This window comes from Pinus tabuliformis, chromosome 3_2 (assembly GCF_031772625.1).
Source record: "Pinus tabuliformis cultivar Carrire ecotype Pingquan chromosome 3_2, CPIR1, whole genome shotgun sequence".
Taxonomy (NCBI): Eukaryota; Viridiplantae; Streptophyta; class Pinopsida; order Pinales; family Pinaceae; genus Pinus; species Pinus tabuliformis.
The window spans coordinates 689,948,417-689,971,920 of record NC_142302.1 but is presented as its reverse complement, the minus strand read 5'-3'; the positions used below and the strand labels follow the sequence as shown (position 1 = coordinate 689,971,920).

General features: G+C 32.5%; 1 protein-coding gene across 4 annotated transcripts in view; it reads right to left on the bottom strand.

Annotated features, from left to right (window-relative positions):
- Positions 1 to 16,844: 16,844 nt before the first annotated feature.
- LOC149182513 (MADS-box protein SOC1-like) overlaps positions 16,845 to 23,504 on the bottom strand; it is a 104,628-nt gene continuing 97,968 nt past the window's right edge. The window contains exons 7-9 of one of the 4 annotated variants that reach the window (XM_089418555.1): positions 17,401 to 17,442; positions 17,180 to 17,301; positions 16,851 to 17,101 (exon numbers count right to left, since the gene is read on the bottom strand). In XM_089418555.1, the coding sequence (XP_089274681.1) occupies position 17,101; positions 17,180 to 17,301; positions 17,401 to 17,442 (165 nt within the window). In that variant the 3' untranslated portion in view covers positions 16,851 to 17,100. Of the gene's footprint in view, positions 17,102 to 17,179; positions 17,302 to 17,400; positions 17,443 to 23,504 lie in introns of all 4 variants that reach the window. The other 3 variants (XM_089418557.1, XM_089418556.1, XM_089418558.1) reach the window with 3 other exon arrangements.

Genomic DNA, 23,504 nt, shown 5'->3' with positions numbered 1-23,504 from the left:
GACACCATATGGTGTTTTCTTGGATAACTATGCCTTATGAATAAAGTGATAACTAGTTCATGCTTCAATGTAATCAAGGGTTTAATCATGATGTGGACATTGAGCATTTGTTATTTTAATAATAAGATAAGAGCAGGGAGACATGGAGGACAAATTTCACGTTCCTTTTCTTATGTATAAAAAAAAATGATTTGCATCCATAATATAACAGAGGGAGGGAATCGACTAAGCATTTTGAGGGTAGAAACACAGGCATGTCTACTATCATGCATATACTTGAAGGTGCTGAGATTAGGATGGGATTAATAAGTTTGTTGTATGAAGAAACAAATATCATTTCGTTATAATCGTCTTTATCATACACTAGTGCTAAAGTATAGAGCTTTACAAACCCAACGCCATTGAGCTCTATGGCATGCTAGGTTATGCCAGCTTTAGAAGGCGTGTATTATTGGTAGATGTAAAACACAACAATACCTTCCCAATTGAATCAACAGAGAAAATCACGTTGTTGTTTCCCTTTTTTATCTACAATATCACTTTTTCCGCTTAGCTTATCTACTGATCTAGAGATGTTTCGAGTTGTGCACGTGTACAAATAATGAACATACCCTAAATTGTTGCAGAATAAGTATACCCCATAAAAGCATTCAGTGGATAATGGTAACCCTTGTTGTCACGCCATAAAGTATTCAATGGATAACTATTATCCTTGTTGTCCCACCATAAACACAATCAGTTGGATAATGGTTATCCTTATTAGCACACTAATAAAAGGAGTCAGTGCGGATAATTTTTATCCTGATATTCACATTGACAACATACGCTTAGCTCTATCATTCCTATGCGTTGTAGATTTGGAGCACAAAAGCTACACATAATTGGGATAGGCCAGATCATTTTAAATACTTCCCATATCCATTTGATCTAAGTTATTGACACCGAGTTTACCCTCTATTGTGAGGAAACATGTGAATTATTTTCCTCGAGCTGGTGAGGGCATTTCATTGTGGAAAGAGATGGATTTTATGGTTATTTCCCTCAACCTTTTTTCTCTTTGACACTTCTTCTTGAAATTTCAGCCAATCTGGCATGAAAGTACCCTAGGCTTCGAGTAAAGATGACATGTTTTTCTCTTGTCCCATTTCAATGGAGGCTATATTTTATCTATAATTAGAGAAAGAATGAAAACTGTGCACAGCTTCACAGTAGTGAGAATTTGGGAATATTTAGATTCAAATGTGAGTTGTGACCCAATTGTTGATTCTAGTATGTATTTATGAAGTTGTTCGATACCATGAATCTCATTAAACTTTATTCTCGTTGGGAAAATAATTTATTCTTGCAGAGTTCATTGGATAATTAAAGGGAAGTTCAAGCATGTTTGTGTAGGAAAAAAATGTTTTGGATATGCAGGGTAGCCTCGTGTTAGGACACGCGCTGAATCCGACAACGACAGTTGCTGGAGTAGAAAACCAGACCTGATTTGTCAGCTGCTTCTTAGAACCCTAAGTCATGTTTTCACTCAAACACAAAGCAACACACCCCAATCCATGCAGACATAGTTCCCCTCTGAAAATAAATAAATATAAAATCAAAATGAATGCATGTAAAGTAATCAGGATTAGAAGAGGTTTAGGTCACAATTATCAAACATAACATTGATTGTGTATTCCTTCCTTTGGTGCAATTATGGGTGCTGCCTTATAGGTTTTTAAACAGATGGCGATGAATTCTACATTAAGGGCCAAGTCTTCCAAATCCTTGTTTCAAATCTCGATGCCTCTGTCGCATGCTTACAAAAGTGGAGTAGATGCTCATGTTTCTATTCGCTTGCTCCAGAATGAGATTGGAAAATGGTCAAAGTCCATGGCAACATTCAATCACACAAAATCGGGCAGGTTAAGGGTGCAGTGATTAAACTATGAGCTATTTGTTTTAATGCATAACACATCCCATAAGAATATGCATACCTTCTATTATTTTTTCCTTAGAGTTGCGTGATTGCATTATGCTTTGAAGGTTGTAAGTTCATCCTTTCTCGTTTCTCATACGATGGGTGTTGTTGATGAACGAGGATAATGTTAAAACTCAATTGTGTACTTGCCTGCATTATTCATGTGCTTATGCCTCATTTGTGTGTGTACTTTATGTATGGATTTTTATATTCTTTCAATGAGCTGCATTTGTGTGTTTACATGCATGGATAGCTTAGTTTTTCACTATTTACCATGATTTAAAAGTGGATTAATTTTAGATGGTTATAGTCGAGCTTGATGAATGAACAAAATTGTAATATTTTAAAGTATGATTATTGTATTAAAAATTTGGATGATGGATTTTAGTCATATGGTTATCATGGTCCATAAAATGGAATGCAAGTGTTGAAAGGAGTAATGGTGGATAAGGAAAATTTGAATCCTATGTTTCACTGTTTCCCAATTGATTTTTTCTTCCATACTATCATCATATTACTTTGCTCATATTAAAATTAAATTATGAGTTGTACGATTGTTATGCATAGTCCATCCATGGACATAGCTTAATGGAATGAAATTTATAGATATCTTAAAAAAGGATGAAAAATGAAGGGAAGAAAGGTTGAACTCTTATGAGGTAGCTGGCAAACAAAAATAAATAAAATGACAATTACTATTTCCATAGATCATGGCCAATGTGAGGAAAGATCAAAATAGAAGTATATAGATAGAATATATATAAATCACAAGAAAGAATTTTATGACATTCTATCAATAGTAGCAGAAATTGATGGTTAACTAATTGGTTTTCATCCTAAAATAGATTCTGAAGGCTTTTATTTAATTGTATCTACTCATGGAGCTTTCCGATGAAATATCATTAAGCTCATGAAATACACGGTTTTGTATGTGATATTAGACTATGTATTTTGATTATTTATACTTTTCTTTCAAATTAATATTTTTTCGTTGATTTGTGCATCTACTTGTAATGATGCAATCCATTTTGGATGTGGTTTGGCAACTGGTTGAACCGTTAATTCACCCTTACTAGAAAAATGCTCCAACTATACACTATTGAAGGGAACTAAATCTTACCAGCTCATTATTCAGATATTCATTAGAAACATGCATAGTTAATTAGATATGCATAGTCAAAACCTATAGATTACGACATATCCCAATAAATGTAACTGATATATGCAAGAGGCAAAAATTATATTTCCAATATAGACTTAATTGGGGTGAGAGTTTTCAAGTGTGTGCACAAATGCAATAAAATTCACTGTTGGAGAAGACATCATACATTAATAATTTTAGGACCTTCGTAAGTAGGTCAATGGGACTGGCACCCAAAAGTACATCTAGAGTAAATACATGATGGGAGTGTAAAAGCAACTCCTACTGCTTCTTGATTAATAGCAGTAAGACAATATTCAATACAAGCTCAAGGGCACATTCTCAAGTTCATTCAATTTCAAATGTGTCAATTATTGCAACTCAAAGTAGGCAACCTTGAACTCCAAAACCTAGAGGTGCATATCAATCCAAATATAGATGGGTTTCTCATAAATAGGGGCCTTTCAAAATATGCGTCAAGAAAAATATGCTTCCAATAGAATTATTGTAGATCTTACGAATGTACTTCTTGAGAAAATTGATAAGATTGAAATGATGTAACACCCCTCCCTTGTGTGTTAGTCTATTGTAACCTAAGCTAGGAAAACCTAGGTGTAATATGTAATATTGGAAAAAAAAAATGTTATTAAATAAATCACTTGGAAAAGCGAGACACCAAGAGATGAGATTCTTGCCAAATCCCATTGAGGAATGGGATAGGGATAAATCATGATAAGCTTCTAGATGTGATTCTAGATAATCTTGGAAGGATTGAAGATAAATATCCATCAGATGGATTGGAGATAAACATCCATTAAAGAAAAAAAAACATCAAAACTTTGCGGGAGATAAAGGAAAGCTTTGATGAGGAAAAGCATTGCGGGAGATAAAGGCGAGTTTTTCCGAGAAAGACCTAGGAAAATGGAAAAAACCATAAAAGCAAGATGCCACTAATGGAAACTATATCATGAAAGAGGGTATTAAGTACCCATTGTATAGATCAATTGGGGGCAGTTGATCCATGGAAAGAACCTCAGCTCAGGGGAATTAGAGGTGATTCATGGTTGGGTAGCGGTGGTCTGCTCTGCAAGTGATGTTTTAGTTGGTTGCATATGCGTGGAATGTACTGTATGTTGGTTTCTTATCTCTATATTTATTTCCTATTATTGAAATGGTTAAATCATTCAACTCGAAAGTATAGAAGTTGTGTTATCAGTATCTATGAAAATGATTGTATTATTACGCATGTAACTTTTATTGCACCCTAGTTAGTGGTTGAATCATAATAGGTAGTTAGCTTATTCTTGATCGACTTTTCTCATGATCATTGTGCAATAGTAGAATTGTTGGTATTAACTGAGTTTATGAATTAGTCATATGATGAAATGGTTGTTGAATATAAACTTGATCCTTATTATATGTGATGAAGGAAAATAGTATGCCTCTAACTTATGTGATATTATTTATACATAAGACTTTGGTGCATGCGAACAATTATGGAGTAATGTTGTTAGTTGTATAATGATGTAGTATTATCTATGCCATGCATGAGCTATATCATTAGCCTTTTATACCTATAGAACTATCATCATGGTTCATAGATATGTTAGATGCAATAGACTCAAAGAAATATCCTATTAATGCTGGTGAGGGGGTTGTCAAAGAGTGTAATGGTTGTATGCTATGATTAGTCCTTTTCCTCCAAACTATAAATGGTTGATTTGAATTATAAACTCTAACAACTAGATCTAAATGCCCACATCCTGGTACCAGATGGGGGACAATGTAGCTATTCTTTCATGTGCATAATAGTCAAGACAGTAATAGCTTTTATTATGCCTGAAGTATGATTCATGCCCATGCTAGTGGAAATAGATGTAAGATAATGTCCTATTAATGTTGCATGGAGTGTTGCATGAAGACATTAAAGAAGTTATAAGGGTTGCATGTCAAGAGAGCATGTGATATTACGCCCAGGGTATATGATTCTCTACCTTGATATTTCACAGTAGTTAAGATCCTTAGTTCGTTGTACTCGTGATGAATGTGAAATCTTAAACTATAACTAATACTAAAATTTGTAAAATTTATGGGGCCTAGAGGTTGATTTCCCAGGTAGGCTTAAGAGGTACGTTACAAATGGTATTGAAGCCCAAGTTCAAACCTTGTGGCTTATGGACTCATCCACCTCTGTAAAGTTTCATTGACAGGTTTGATTATAAAATCCCTATAAGAACAATATCCCCAAAATTTATCTGGGAAATTTAAGAATATGAAATTCATAATGATTTCTCCCCACCAAGGGAAATTAAAATTCTTCGAAGAATAATCCAAACATAACCGTGGTTATTGAAGGATAAATTACTTATATAACATGTTATATGTCCAATGGGGGTTATATGTATACTATCCTTATAAATAAGGATTTAAATTGATTAAATTATGGCATAATTGTGTAGGATGAGAAATGAGGTTTGAGTTAAAATTAAGGAAATATAGAAACAGTGACATTCGTATATGCTAAAACCACTTCCTATAAAATATGAAAATGATATTAAATAACATAAATACTAGTGGGTTCTATGACTAAAGCGGTCCTTATCGAGGGAGGATTTCGAGACCTAGGGTAGTTACCATCAGTCAACCATAAAAGGATGAGTGAAACCCTAATCTGTTGTGTTAAAACATTTCTTGTGCATGGAACATCTTAGCTATTAGTAAGTTGGTAATGAGCTAGTTGTGAGAAATTTTCTCTAAAAAGCGATCAGCCTCTCTCTGGAATCGTTTTAGGGCATATGGAACAAAGAGAAATATTTTGTTGCAGCCAAGACAATCTAAATGATGTCCTCTTGGTGGGTTAATCTGTCATATTTCTTCTTTGACAAAGGGTTTTGATTTGTTGTAGTAGTTCTTCCTTGAGAGAGGTTTGGACATGCTGAGCTACGTTGGGGTTATCGATTGTATATCTTTGCAGAAAAATTATTGGGTCTGCAAAACCCTCATTGCTCTATCTTAAGTGTTAGTCCTATATTGAATTTTTCCATTCTTATATCATAAAAATATGCACCAAGCCATCTGAATGTTAAGTCATGAGAAGAGCTTTATCTACTGAGGTTATAGGGGCATTGTTTCGTGGCCTCTTGATTTGTTGTACGTAGATACATAACAGGTGGAACACTCTTATCTATAAAGAAGTGAAAGGTCTAAGTTTCTGATATTCCAAGCACATAGCTACAACATCGTAGCACCATGATTCTGTAGACACTTGCTAAGTAAGTTAACTATGATTGATGCAGGTCTGCTAAAACAAACCCTCCAAAAAATTGTGATAGGATCCTCGAGCAAGTGTTAAGTTTGGGCTTTAATTTTATCACAACACAACATGTCATATTCTGAAGACTGTGAGTGAATATCTGAGTAGAAAGTAGAATGAGTGAAGCAAACTCTTATCACTAACCTATTCCCTGCGGCTTTGAAGAATGGAATGCACTAACGGGTAAGGAAAAAACCTTTCCAAAGTTAAGAGGAGAAAATCATGTGGGTAACAGTGGCTTTCTTGCTACTTTTCACAGATGTGGAGGTAATCGAACATTGGTCGAGTGAGCCATAAACGCATAGGTCGATAATGATTATCCTCATAAGCATGGAGTTATTCAATAACACTATCATAAAAAGTTAAAAGAGCAAAAATCCGAGTAGACTTATTAGTTACCTCCCAATGCCACTCTCTCAGATGATTTTTGTTTGTTGAACTACAGGTGGAGGTACCCTAAAATGCTTGTTGGATAATGAGTGGCATGTCGGTGAATGAAATCAGTGGTAAATTAAGGGGATTGTTTCTAAATTAGTTTCTAACCATCAGTGGCATGTAAGCATTGTCGATTTGAGTGCAGGGTTCTTTTATGAAAATATGTAGTTTCCTAGTCATAGAAATCTATTAAATTATCAAAAGGCTGCTATAAAAGCAACACTATTTTTGAAAGTTTCACACCCTTAAAAAGCTCGTTTCTTAGAAGCGGTCAGAAAAATCATAGAAAATTGTTTCCAAATTTTCATTATTTCTTTTCCTTCGAAGAAATCACTCTCATTAAGAAATCATTATTTATGCATGCAGCAAAGGAGACACACCAGTGTTTTCCCTCCATAACTTTGCGTTCTCGAGATTCATGTATACATCTATGTTTGCCATGGAAAGAGTCGACCTTAGTATAGGTTCTGGAGGTAAAAATCCATGATGTTTAAATAAATACATGCAAATATTGTGAAATTTTGATGAATAGTAGCGTTGAAAGTTGGTGTTCCTATTTTATAATGTTTTATGCATCATGCAATGATGGCCTACATATTGAGCTCCTCCTATCAAACCATCAAGATTTATACTCATCACCCTCACATTCATCAGCGGTTTGATATTAATAAGTGTTGGTGCATTGGTTGTTTTGGGAAGCCAATTTCGAAGCAAAATTATCACTGTACAAGTAAGTCAAGTGACTCATAAATGACTGTTGTGTTTGGCAGAAAGTTTTTCGTGTTTAATCTATGAAATTCAGAGGATTCATTGAGTGGAATCATCCTTGATGAGGTAGATATATACCTTTGAATAATTAGTAATAGTATGGTAGGAGAACTTGACGGATTGGACCCTTAGAACTATAAATATGGGATCACATCAATTAGCACTGTAAATAATACCAGAACAATATTTTAGTATAGCCGTTCATGGTTAAGTTATAGAATTTAAAAGTGTGTTGACTGTGGTGCTTGAAAATTTTAATGTAAATTCTCATATTCTACCTTTGAAATATCACAGTTATAAAACATGAAAATATATTAAAGAATTCATTGTAATTTTTAATTGGTTAGTATGTATAAAAAAAATGTGTGCTACAACCATGCTTGTAAAAATGAAAGGAGAGTATGTATGGATTGTAAATTTTTAGTGAGGCTTCATTTCTAAATATGAACAATGGTTTCTCTCATGTACAGAGGACTCAGTCACCCCCAAATTGGCAACATCCTACACAATATGAGCTTAGACCTCGAGTTTACTATTTTAGCTTGTTGTAGGGTCACATGGATGTCAGTCTATTTGACACATAGAATTGATCATGTCTTGATTGGGGAACACCATACACACGGACGGATTGTAGGGGTGTTTTTTTGTTTTTTTGGTTACTCTTCAGATAATCTCTCCTTATTACAATACAGTGACAAGCATTTGTCATTTATCAAGATGTGGGCACACTATTTACAATGCTAGATGTCTACCCAACCTTTCGTAGCATCCACAACCAGAATCCACCATCTATCAAGAGATGGGGCACTGCTTCCACTCCAGGGTGTCTACCTAGATTCATGTATTAGACATGATGGCTCAGTTAAGACCCAATAGAATGTTCTTCTTATGGAAAAGTGCCAACCATTTGTCTGGCGATTCAAACCTCTTCGGCTGCTACAATGCTTTCACTAAACTGTCACCCCTCTTGTGACTGATAGTAAGTGATGTGGACTAAAATGGGGATAAATGGGTATAGTAAAGATGGTTGATTTTTATTATTTACATGGATCCCTATATTCTCAAAGGCAGTGTATACTCTCTTTGACCAGTAGAAAACCATATTGAAGCCTTTTCAATGGTGGAAATCCCCCTCCGAAAACAATAGAAAATTTGAGAAAACTGAAAGCATCACATAATAATAAATATATTGCTGCATTAAAACAATTGATAATTGTGTTGTAGTTCATACAGATCATACAAACCTTGTTAACCGTGGAATAAGTACAAAGGCACTGTTCGGAGAAAAAAAAACATTGAGCCTACGTTGTACTCTTAACCTTGAGAGGTGTATCATTTAGGTGCTTTTATTTAATTACAGATTGGTTGAATTGAGTAGGAGAATTTGGTATAAACTAATGTTGGTTAACTTGATGTGACGGTTCTCTTACCATGCTTTGTGTTAATAACCTTTTTTGCAGAAATTGTTATGAATAAGTTAAGTAGAGACATCTACTCCATGAGATGGGTGTTGTACAGCACAAGTGGTGGAAATAGTGGAATGTGAGATAACATGCTAACAAGTATTTTTATGGAAGTTTCTCGTAAATGAGGAATTTAAAATTTTTATTATTATATAGGTTATCGAAAGTAAATTAAGATTTTAAAAGTGATGCTTACAAATATGGATAACATGTAGAAATTAGACTTTTTCATCCATGTATGGGATTTGAGTTGCTTGAGCTATATTTGAGGTTATATTTTTTTAGCATACATGCATGGGTTGTTATGTGCCAATGATAAATAGGAAAATTATGCATGAATAACTTATGATTATGTTTAAGAGTTGGGCTAAATAAGGAAAATCCTTACTATCATGTGGAAAATCTTACAACTAAGTCATTATTACATGCTTAAACTATATGCCATAATGAGCAAGTGACTTAAAAATGATGATGATAGATTTTGTTTAAATAAGCATGGTTATGGTATATAAATATTGCATGAAGAATTGATGATATGCTATGTTGCATAAAATAATGCTAAGTGGAGGGTTACCATGAGTTGCCTTATTGTGTTTCCTCCTAGATGAGGAACTTAAATCGTTATAAGTTGTCAAAAATTAAGCCTTGAAAAAAAAATTATGCTTGCAAATATGTAGAGTAGGGTAGATAAATAATAGATAACCATGGGAAAGCATGGTCATTAGATTAACACAATGTTTAAGATCGATAACAAGTAATGCATATAGGAGGAAGATATGATTACTTGAGTGGCACACTTACATATGTTGCCTTCATGAGTGAAAGAATCACAATTCTCATAAAACTAGACTATGATAAAACCAGAAAGGAAATTTACCATGCTTATTAGAGAATATGTGGTAATTGATTCCGGTCAAAGATTAAACTATGGTCATCATGTTATAAAAACAAATTATAAATGGTATAATTGCTATGAAAGGACATGGCTAAATAAAAATCCCACCTAATACTTGAGGCAATGATTATATAAGGAAGGAAATGTTAAACCTTAGTAAGGTAACTGGTTCATAAGTAAAAATCCAAAGGGAAATTATATACCTCATGAGAGGTTGGGGGTTAAATAAGCGGGTTCCACCCTAAGTATTATACCATGGTAAAGGTTTCCATGAAATAGTGTTAAGATTGTAAGAACATGTTATAGTATAAGACTATGTAATTGTACAAATTGTCTTTCAATTGGAATGTGATTTGTTCTTCAATCGGAAGAAAGTGTGATTAAGGGGAACCTAACTTTAATAGGTTATCATATACAATGAGATATGCATCTTTCATTGGATGTGCATAGTCGGACCTATAAGTATCCTTGAGTACAACAATATCAAAACCATGGTAATTAATAAGAAGCACAAATTATGTTATGAACCAATGGATTAATTAAATGGTACAGACCGATATCATAACAATGGAAATGCATGTTTTGTACCAAGAAATTTTGGGATACTCTCCTATTAGATTGCATTGAAAATGTATCTGCGTTGAATAAGACAACATAAGAAATGTTACATAAACCATGCATGAATTCATAAAATTGGTGGTGTTAACATGTAAGTACCCTAAGATCATCGGTACCTACAAATAAGAGGGTGTATGATTGAATGTAGTAAATATTTCATGTATAACTGATGAAGGGGATATGTGATTATATGTACACTAAATTATGCACAGCCAACATTTGTTGAGGCATAAAAATGGCAATAATAGGTCACACGAGATGAATTATTTAATAATGAAGTATTGATATGGTGATTATTAAACTTCAAAAATATATGAGTTAATAGTCTGCTTTAGAACATTAAGCAGAAGGTATGATTAAGATGAAAATATTATAGAATACAATACTATACTACTAATATTGTGTTACAACCACATGAAATCAGAAAATGATTTGCACTTGATATAAAATTTTCTTTGGTTACAAAAATGAACCATGCTCATGAAAACTCCTTATAAACTAAGTACAATTGTTCTATTTACCAGAAATAAATAAAGGAATGTTTGTCATGATACTAACATAATGGAAAACATGTGGATAAAGCTTATGTCATGTAGGTGATGCCATGAGGATGGTATGATGGGCTATAGCATAGATGGTACTATGTATAAAAAGTACATACGATACTCGTATGACTACATGTGTTACACAATTGAAAAATGATATGTATATCAATGTGTATAATACACCTTGTGTGCAGGTATGCTTGAAGACATTGGGTAGATGTCTGGTAGGGCAGCCGACCTAGAGGTTGTACAGAAGAAGGAAATTAAGAAATGCTTCAAGGATAAGTAACCATGGTTAATTGTAGTATGGCATACGTATGATTATGATGAGTATCTGTGGTTATGATTATATATAAACTAACCTGATTATGATATGTTATGCAAAAATGCCAGCTTCTTTGTTGTATGCAAAGGAGCTGCAGAAGGTAAGTGTTCGACAAGAGAACAAAGGCTTGTAAGAATGCAAGGAGAGAACATGCATTCTTCAGATAAAATGAATAATGAGAAATAGTTTCTTTAGTAGTATTGAGTAATAAATCATGATATGATCATAGTTAAATTGCCACATCTTTAATTTCTCTGAAATTGTTCAAAAACAATGTTACAGGTAGTAATGGCTGGAGATATGTTGGGAACACTCCTTGTAACCAATATAAATGGGAGGACTTGCATCAGATGGCAAGGCCATGAGAGCTGTGGATTCAAAAACTAGCTACCAATTAATGAGGACATGATGTAGCGATACACTGAGGACGATGTAAAATTTAAGGGGGGGAGTATGTAACACCCTCACTTGGGTGTTAGTCTATTGTAATCTAAGCCGGGATAATCTAGGTGTAATATGTAATATTGGAAAACAAATATGTTATTAAATAAATTAATAAATAAATCACTTGGAAAAGCGACAAACCAAGAGATGAGATTCTTGCCAAATCCCATTGAGGAATGTGATAGGGTTAAATCTTTCATGATAAGCTTCTTGATGTGATTCTAGATAAGTTTGGGTGGATTGGAGATAACATCCATCAAGGAAAAAATCATAAAAAAATTACAGGAGATAAAGGCAAGATTTTATGAGGAAAAGCCTCGTAGGAGATAAAGGTGAGATTTTCCGCAAAAATTCCTAGGCAAATTACAAAATCCATAAAAGAGGGATGCCACTAATGGAAACTATATCATGAAAGAGGGTATTAAATACCCATCACATAGATTAATTGGGGGCAGTTGATCCATGGCAAGAACCTCCACTCAGGGGGAATCAGAGTTGATTCATGGTTGGGTGGTGGTGCTCCACTCTCCAAGTGATGTTTTAATTGGATGCATATGCGTGGAATGTACTATATCTTGGTTTCTTATCTCTATATTTACTTCCTACTGTTGAAATGGTGAAATCATTCAGATTGAAATTATAGAAGTTGTGTTATCGGTATCTATGAAAATGATTGTATTAATACGCATGTAACTTTTATTGCACCACACTTAGTGGTGGAATCATAATAGGTAGTTAGCTTACGCCTGATCGACTTTTCTCATGATCATTGTGTAATAGTAGAATTGTTGGTGTTAACTAAGTTATGAATTAGTCATGCGATGAAATAGTTGTTGAATCTATACTTGATCCTTATTAAATGTGATGAAGGAAAATAGTATGCCTCTAACTTATGTGATATTATTTATACTTAAGACTTTGGTGCATGCAAACAATTATGGAGTAATGTTGTTAGTTGTATAATGATGTAGTATTATCTATGCCATGCATGAGCTATAATACCTATATAACTATCATTATGGTTCATAGATATGTTAGATGCAATAGACTCAAAGAAATATGTTATGAATGCTGGTGAGGGGGTTGTCAAAGACTGTAAAGGTTGTATGTTATGATTATTCGTTTTCCTCCAAACTTTAAATGGTTGATTTGAATTATTAAACTCTAACAACTAGATCTAACCACCCACATCCTTGTACTAGTTGAGGGAAAATGTAACTATTCTTATTTGTGCATAATAGTCAAAATAGTAATAGCTTTTATTATTCCTCAAGTATGATTCATGCCCATGCTCTCAGAAATAGATGTAGGATAATGTTCTATTAATGTGAGAGGATGTGATATTATGCCCAGGGTATATGACTCTCTACCTTTATATTTCACAGTAGTTAAGATCCTTAATTCAATGTACTCGTGATGACTGTGAAATCTTAAACTGTAACTAAGACAAAAATTTGTAAAATTTATGGGGCTAGAGGCTAATCTCCTGAGTAAGCTCAGGAGGTACGTTACAAATACTTTGTCTTCTTATACTATATATAAAAAAGTATACATGCTTTATGAGAACAAAAATAACAAAAATATTAGATATTGTGGTGTTTGATGCATTTGAAATAGAAATAGAGCAATTTAGAGCAGCCTACTAACTAATAAGAATTGGACAATAGATTTAGAACATGAATTGTTCAAATTAATTAACAAATTTTGGTAAAATAGAAGGCTTCACATTAATACAACTTATGATGGTTCAGGGATATTATGCTAGTAGTAAAATAATGCATGCATCAAGGTGTGACATATAAAATGTTCTAGGTAATGAAGAGAGAATATAACAAACCATGCAACAACTCACTGTTAAATCGACAGGATGCTTCAACCATATTGGATGGTTGAGTGATACTAGTAATCGAGATTGTTGTGTACAAAGATAATGCTATCCAACAATATATTCAAATTAATGGACAATCATACAATCTGAGATGCATATTTTGTACCACTATTTCCTATCATGCAATATGGGAGAAATCTACCTGTCAGATTGCATTGATACTATTGTCTGGTTTTGAACATGAAAACATAACAATTATTGCATAAACTACTCTAGAATTTATTTTAAATAATTTGATAATTGACTTGGTTTCCAAGAAATGAATTATATTCTACTAGGGTATGATCTAGTGTTAAGGTGGGTTATCAACATGTTAATGACCTAGGTTCAGACCCTAGTACACATAATACCCTAGAAATTAAGAGATTGGGGAGTGTGAGAACATTGTAACCTTCGTTTAAGACTCATTTATAGGAGGTGTATGTACTTGCATATGGATTATTCAATTGGTTTTGGATATACACTGAATTATTCATGGCCAACAAGATGTTGAGAGAACCGGTAAAAAGAGAAAACATGAAATCATATGACTTAACCATATTATGTGTAGTGTACTTTTGAGTACCAAACAATTATTTTCTTGGCTAAAAACAAGGTTAAGGTTGTTATTAAACTTCAAATATAATATTGAATGCCATGCTAGATTATCTATCAAAATATTGCTTTATGGTTTGCCGGAGGTCATATTCCGTTGTTATTAAGACGTTGTCTAGTGATAGATTCAATGGCAAAACTCAAAGATTTTGGTATTGTAAAGTTGTATTATGCATGATTACCTCTATGTTATCATTTTGCTAAAATTTTCCTGCAACCACAAGATACATGAAAAGGATTAGCTAAATAAAAGCAATTTAATGCTTTCACATAAAATTATTTAGTTATGCTCTGGTTGCAAAAGTGGAATAGGTCCATGTATTCCTTATTCCCTAATCGACAAACTAAACATGGTTTGATTGGACTTGCCTAAAGGTAGTGTGAATAACTTAAGGATTTTTTGGCAATAACTTGATGTTATGTTAATTATACTAAAATGGTTTGAAAACATGTGGATAAGGTACATGTCATGCATGTGATGCTATGGACATTTGGTATGTTGTACACATTGTACAAGTGGTACCGTGTACATGTGCTACAAATGGTACTGGTGTGTAGGTAAGTAATGCATGATGTTGTTTGATGTTTATAGTTGTATGTGTTTGATGCCCTCGATATGTATGTCCACATGGTTAAAGAGAAGGCACTAGGTGGTTGTCTGGTGTGGAAACCGATGCAGAGTGCATTCAAAATAAAATCACAAGTGGAAGCTAACGATTGATTAAAGGATAAATATTCGTATTTAATTTCAGTTTTATTATGCATGTGATTTATGATTCTGGTCTATGATGATTACATGTGATCTATGATTGGGTTATGATGGTTACATGAAATTTATGATTTTGATGGTTGCGTTTTGAGCTAACCTGATGTGATATTTTTATACATGTGAATTGGTCAAATGTGCTAGTTTAACTTGTTGTGACTAATGCAAGGAGACTGCATGAAGCAAGTGTTCATCATAACGGAAATGCATTGGAAGAACATGCATTTCTTCATATTATTTAAATCTAATGAAAATGAGGAATCATAGTTAAATGGCAGGAAACATTAACCGGTAATTAATCAAATAGTAATATTGTTATATTAAGTTATGATATTAACCGTGGTAAACAAATTGAGCTTTTTATGGTATCTAAAATCTCTCACAGAATTGAATGTTACAGGTAGTAAATGAAGGAGATTTGTTGCTAGAAGTCCTTTGTAACTAATATATCAAAATATCTTATTCATGTGGCAAGGCCAGGGGAATGTGTAATTTTAGAAGAAACTACCTCAAAATGGGGAAATAAATTGTAAGATTCATAACACACTGAGGACAATGTGAATTTAAGGGGGAGTATGTAACACCTTCCATTGTATGTAATAAATTAATGCTATCATGTTGGACCTAAGCTAAGACTAAATTGTAAAAAAAAACTAGGTCTGAGGCGTAATAATGAAAGTAAATATTTTATTATTAAATAAATAAAGATAATTTATCGTCAGAAAAATGAGACACCAAGAGATGAGATTGTTGCCAAATAAAATCTCATTGGTGAATGGGAATGGATAATTCTTTCATGATAAGACTTCTAAATCAAATTCTAGACAAGTTTAATAGAATGGGAGATAAATACCCATAAAGTTTCTTAGCTGGAGAAAGATGTTATGTTTAAGAAAAACATAAAAGCCTTGTGGGAGAGAAAGGCAAGTTTTTACAGGAAAACCCTCGCGGGAGAGAAAGTCGAGCTTTTTTGAGAAAAGCCTAGGCAAGTGGATAAGAAGATCCCCCAAAAGCAGGATGTCGCTAAAGGAAACCATATCATGAAAGAAGGCACTAAATAGCCATTGAAAAGATCAACAAGAAATAGTTGATCCATGGCAAGACCTCTTGGCTCTGAGGTGAATTGGAGGAAGTCAATTCTAGGTTGGGTGGCACTGCTCGATTTTCCAAGCGAAATTCTTTTAACTACTATGGTTCGATTCAATTGCATGGGATGTGTATGTTGCCTTTTTACTCTTTATGTTGTAGGAATCTCTAAGCGTATGAGTATAATTGCATGTGTTATATTTCTTTATAAGATGATTGAATACTTATGAATGTGACAACTACTGGAGATAGTACAATCTCATTAATTAACATTGATACATTTAGCATCACTTACATTCATTTATAACAATAGTTCTATTAGCTAACTAGAATTTTTAGCATGTCTCCTCCACTAGAAAAGGCACAACCCCGTGAGATTTTACCCTAGATGGCCTTGCTAAGAAAACGCATTCACAACCAACGGTACTAGTGAGACTTATCTTAAAATTTTATAATGTTACATATTATTTTTCAAAAATATTTTTAATAAATAACACTATATATTAATTCAATGTAATTGAAAAATGCGTTATAATAATATTATATATATTATTTCAATGTAATTCGAAAATCCTTTACAATGAAAGCTATATATATTTTTAATAAAATTTAAAATTATATAATTTAATTGTAATATTACATATGTTTATATTATTATAGATTATGACTTTGAAAATATAATCAGCTTACATTTTAATTCTGATATCGCTGGACGAGCAGCGATAAATAGTCGATAGATCGGGAAAGATAGATTTAGTTACTAATATAGAGCAGTACTATCGGATTATGACAGCTCGCTGGAGGAGGAGTCGCCATCTCTGCTCTCGTCACAGCGACCGCTAAACAAGCTATCATAAGGAAATCTGCCAATACAGCTCCCTAATTAGTACTAAAATAGGATAAAGATAGATAGAAAGATAGACAGGGGGTGATTAGCATACCACATCGCTGGACAACTCTGTTCCTGAAGTGGAGGAATGGCCTGTAGTGAGTGAGCTTTGGGTAGGGTTGCATCGATAAACAACTCTACTGCTGAAGTGGAGGAATGTCCTCTAGTACCCAACTGCGACACAACCATGACGTTATATAGATCAGCCAATCGAGATCATAAGCAAAAAATATATGCATCTTAACATAATTTCGAGTTTCAATAAAAGAGCACCTTTGTAAGAAGTTCAGTTTTCTCCTTTTCCAAACAGCGTACCTACAAAACCCAATGACAAAGCACAAAAATGATTAGGGTGTATAAGGATGGATTATATGATTGTCACCAATAAAATTTTATTGTTCCATATGCTGTAGCTTATTTACTTTTTATGTTTTTAAATATATATTTTTTCTTTTTCCCAAATTTTTATAATAAAAATTTTTGTTTGAGATTGTACCATGAGACTGTAAAGACCAAATTATCCACGAGATTGTACCATGAGACTGTAAAGACCAAATTATCCACTTAATTATTAGAACACAAGTAACTAAAAACTGAAAAGATTACTATAATAATAACAACAAACAAATAATACCAAAATAATTAGCAGTTATATAAAGAAGTTTCTTTAAATAAACAAGTTTGCTTAAATAGAATGTTTAGTGTTTTGATTTATATGCGGCTAAAAGTCTATTTAATAGACCATATAAAAACTTTATATATTTATTAAGGTTATTATATATATATAATAAACAAACAATATATATATATATATTCTAGTTTAAGACTAATCTAAGTACCCACGGGGGATTTGAACCGGTGACCTATCGCAAGGAGTTCCTTAACAGCGTATCCATTCACCGTCAATCCAAAGCCCCGTGGGCTAACAAACAATATATATTATATTACTAACAACAAAAATAATTATATATAAAAATAGAATTATTCCTATTTTTAAAAATAATTATATACATATCTATTTATATATATATAAATATTTGTAAATAAAATTTTGTAATTTTTATTAACTTTTTAGCATGTTAAATATTGAAATAAATTTTATTAAAATTGACACTGGTTTATATTTAATTTGCATATATAATTTAAAAAATAATAATTTGCATATATAATTTTAAAAAAAATAAAAAAAAATAGAAAATATTGTAATATATTTTAATTATTTAAGATTATTTATAAGTAATAATTGTAGAATTGAAATAACTAGTGCTCAAAGCTAATCATCTTTTAATAATTTTGTTAAGCGCTAAATAATTTATTAATTACCAATATAAATCTATGTTCACCACAGATCTACCAAAATGGATAAATCACTTGTTATGATGGATATATGTGTGTAATTTTTTATTGTTTAAATTGTATTTTTCAATATTTTTCCATATTTCATATTTCATTGTATAATTGTTTGAATTGTTTAAAATTGAATAAATTACACATTCCCCTCTTATTAAAAAGTAGCTAAATTATTTTACTTTTAATTTCTTCTTCCTAGTCTCAACATTAACATACACCAACACATACTTTATCTTCATATCTGGGCCCATATATTTATATATATGAATATTCAAACATTTTATTTAAGTTCTATATTGAAATACCTATAAGAGAAATGGAAGATTTATTTTAATTTTTAATGATTTTATTTCTATAAAAATTTAATATAAATGTTTGAATCACAATTTCCGTTACACCAAAACCCATAGGTGTTAGTAAATAGATGCATAGCAAGAGTTAACAGATCCACGAGAGGCATTTAACAAGATGTTGCAAAACACACGAGGAGCGTTCGGTTATCTAATGTCCAACAATTTTCCCCCATCGTGAGCCAGGTGCGATTAGAACTTGAGACCTTTGGCTTTGATCACAAGGGCTTCACTGACAAAGCAATATTATATCACGTCTGTTCATATTCAGTCATTAAAAATGAGGAAAATATGAAATAATATATTGAGCATATAATAGGGGGGTAAAGGGTTCTTATATGTTGTATAACAATACTTGTACTATAAGATATTGTTTATAAATATATTGGGATGTGGAGACAAAAGAAAGCGGGATGGAGGAATAGAGGTTTAGGAGTATTATGGGAGTATCGAGGATGGGAGGGAGAAAGAAAACACTATGGTAATATTAGGTTCATAATAGCCTAATATTCAAACCTATGGCCCTAGTATTGATATGCAATTCATCGTAATGTTTAAGTAAAAGTGACATTCTCCTTTATATTTCATTTTCATCCTTTTAATTAAATTTTTAACATTACCATGAAATGAATTGGTATATTTGAGAGTGTTCCGACCTTATTACATTTCATATGGTGAAAGTAGAAATTCAACATACTTATCAATTTTTCAAGATTTCAAGATTGGGGGGATTGCAATGTTTCCATTGCAATTTGTCATGTACTAGGGTATGGAACTCATATTTAATCAAGAGAACCAAGCCCTCGAGGTACCTTGATGTTAGTGAAATTGGTTTTCGAACTCCTCTATCATCACCCTACTAAAAATGCACCTATCACTCAATTTGAATCTTGACTTGACATGCTACGTTTTTTCTATTGTATGTTAGTGCTTGGAGGGTGATATTAATGACAAATATCCTAGGATAAGCACTGATTTTAATGATATGTAGGTATTTGTTGTGGCATATTTTTTTTTATGCCACAGGTTGTCCAAAGCCTATTTGTTGGTGTATTTTTAGTTCAGAGATGGATTGCACTCGATGTTATTTTTGTTATGTGCACCCTTACATGTTATGTAAATGAGAACATGTAATTTGTGAACCTATCATTGATAAAGATTATAATTTCGAGAGGAATGATTTTATATGATTTAATCCATGTTTTCATATTTTTTAATAAAAAATGCATCATTCTCCAAGATTTTGTTCACATATATGCATCAAAATATATAGAAACATATATTTTATAACATTCACTCACAAAAATTCTCCCAACCTTGGATATTTTGAAAGTGCCACTCCTTTCTCTTATTTCCTCTCCCACTTACGCTTCCTACTTTTTCTCCTGCTCCCAAGCATCCTTGCTCTAGAACATAGATGAATCACATTAGTAATACCCCTATTATCTATGTCTAATGTGGGTGAGTTAAGAATTTTTACCTGTTTCTCTACTATTTATTCTCCCAATTATGGGGCAGTAGAGAAGACAACATATATGACACCTTCACCCTTTCCTTACATCAGTGATGTACATGCTCAACAAAAGTGAAGGAAACAGTGATACCAACTATTACTTGGTAGAGGGCACATGCATGCCACAAGAGACACTGAAATAAAATCTTCATTAGAAGAGAGTGCATGCATGCTAAGGACACACATGTCACACCTTCAGTTAATTCCAGTTTAGATGTTATTTCAGTTTTAGATAAATATTTTATATTATTAAAGCGTTTCTTTTTCTATTTTTAGCATGTATGATATATTCTTGCTAAGAGGGTGTAGATCCTTAGTCAATTAGAATACTTATGCATGAGAAATTTCCATCTTAAGTAGAGGAAACAAATCTCAAGGAAGGGAGGCATGCTTGCATGCTTTAGATCATATTTTGATAAAGACACACTTAATTGGCACCCTTACAATGCAAATATGGTGCACTAGGCGATCAGGTTAGGGCTATGATTTAACAAAGTCTGACGAGATAGTTTTTTTTCATGTGTCCATATTCATTGTACTTTCTCCCCTCTTCCTATTCTATAAGCAAAATGAAAGGTGTGCCATTGTGCTGGTTATTGATGTTTCATTTTGGATTATTGTAGTGTATTTTTTTAGTGTTCAATAGAAGATAGATGCAATTGAGAGTTCAAATCTATGTATTTTCCATTTAGATTTTCCAAAATATTTATTTTTAAATAAACTAACTTATATCTAGCTCTTTTTTATTGAAACACTAAACATTTAGCTACCTAGTATTTCGGTTATTCTTTCTAGGTGCAAATTTTTCTTACCATTGTTAACGAAAATAAAGGGATATAAATATAAAGTGGTATAAAATATGTTAATGAAAAATGGGTACCTACAATATCTGGTGAGAGTAGGGGTATTTTAAATTGGGAAGGTGTTTTGGGTTCATATTCGTAGGGGTTTTAATATAGTGGCTTTTAGAGGTATTACCCAATATGTAGTCAGATTAAGGGTATTATTTAGTATCCCATGAACACACATGCTATGCCATAGGTTCATTGAGTAAAGCCCCCATGGCTCTGATAAATTTGTTTGAATCACAATTTTCATTACAATAAACCTGCGGGTGTTAATAAATAGATGCATCACTAGAGTTAACAGATTCACAAGACATGGTTAAGCATATGTGGCGAAACATATGAAAAGCGTTGGTTTATCCAATGTCCAAGATAAAATACATCCAAATATTTTATTTATAACTCAAATAGTGTAAAGTATTTTATTTATAACTCCAATAGCATGAAAAAAATGATAAAAGATACAAAACAAAACAATGTAAAAGAGAGTAACATCCATACCAGAGAAATACTAACTATAAAAATGAAACATGCAACAATATATATTTTCCGGATTCTAATTTCATGAGACAATACATTTTACTAAAAAGACGAAGGCTTCAGCTCCATTCACCCACTTTAAAAAAAAAAAAAATCTATAGAACATTATCACAACTCCTTTTTTACACTGTAAAACTATTTAGGCACACTATGATGAAAAATCTCAAATAGGCAAATATTAAAACACACATTCCACCTTATACGTGCAGCTAAAAAATTATATAATAAAACATAAAACCATGGAAATACACAAATTAACTATTAGTAAATCATAACGTTGAGCAGTATGCATGTTAATTGCATGCAATTTAAGTATGCATTGCTCACTTAACCCATACATTAAAATACCATACCAACAGTGCATTAATATTTTCAGTTTTACTTTACGAATGTTGACTGTTTGTTACCCGTCGCTTGTAGAGATGAAAAGTGGTATGCTGGTCGAAAAGTAGTTAGGTATAACTCCAGCTCTAGGTAAAAAATCTAAGACGTGATTTTCTTTCTACTTCAAGAATGGGGAAGAGATGTTATTTTCTTTCTACTCTAGGAATGGAGTGGTCATATTCATTAAATGGGGTAGTTGGGATTATTTCTATTTCTCCACCTTAAATGCAGCTACTAATGTTCACAATGCCTAAATTATTTTTTAGATGAACACAACTTTTATGTTCCAATGGTTTAGTGAAGATGTCCAAATATTGAACTTGAGATCCATAATGTTCCAAAACAATTTCTGCATTATCGATAAGCTCGCTAATAAAATGATACCTTCTGTCAATGTGTTTATTTCTTTTATGAAAATGAAAATTTTGGATAAATAAGATGTAGAGTTATTGTTGCAATAAATCATTATTTTTTTTGTTCATCTTACATCTTTCAACATTGTCTTTATCCAGATTGCTTGACAAGTTTCCCCTGTTGCTACTACATACTCAACATTAGTTGTGGAAAGAGAAACAATTATTTGTTTTTTGGAAACCTGTGAAATGACTCCCAAACCCAAATGGAAAACATAGATTGATGTTCTTTTACTATTATCTACACTTTCTTCCCAATCGCTATCAGTATATCCAACTAGCCTAAATTCATTAAATGTCGTACACAAAATGTAATATCCATTAGTTCCATTAACATACCATATAATTCTCTTAGTTGTTAACAATTGTGTCTCCTTTGGATTCTCCATGAATCTAGAACCCAAAATCACTACATACATTAGATTAGGTTTAGTTTTAGTTGAATACACCAAGTGTCCACCCATGCTTTTGTATAGAGATAAATTTACATTGTTGCTACAATCTTCCTTACTCAATTTTAAACCCATCGTTGTTAGTGTTGGTGCATGCTTGTTGTTTTTCATTTTGAATATGTTTAGTATTTATGTTGCATACTTTTTTTTAGGAATAAAAATTACTTCTTCCATTTGTTTCACTTCTTTTCCTAGAAAGTACCTTAACAACCCAAAATCTTATATTTCAGACACGTTTTTAATGACTTCTTTCAAATCACCAATAGGAAGATCCACATTGTCTGTGAAAACTAAATCATCTACATATAAAACCACAATTAAGAACTTACCAACACTTTATTTAATAGAAAAAGTAGGTTCACCATCACTTTTGCTAAGGCCATTGTCTGACAAATATGAATCTATTATTCCATACTATGTGCACGATGCTTTATTCATTCAATATAGAGATTTGTTTAGTCTAACAACTTTTTCTTCTTGCCTACATACACTTCCTATTTCAATACCCCGTTGAAGAAGCTAGATTTCAT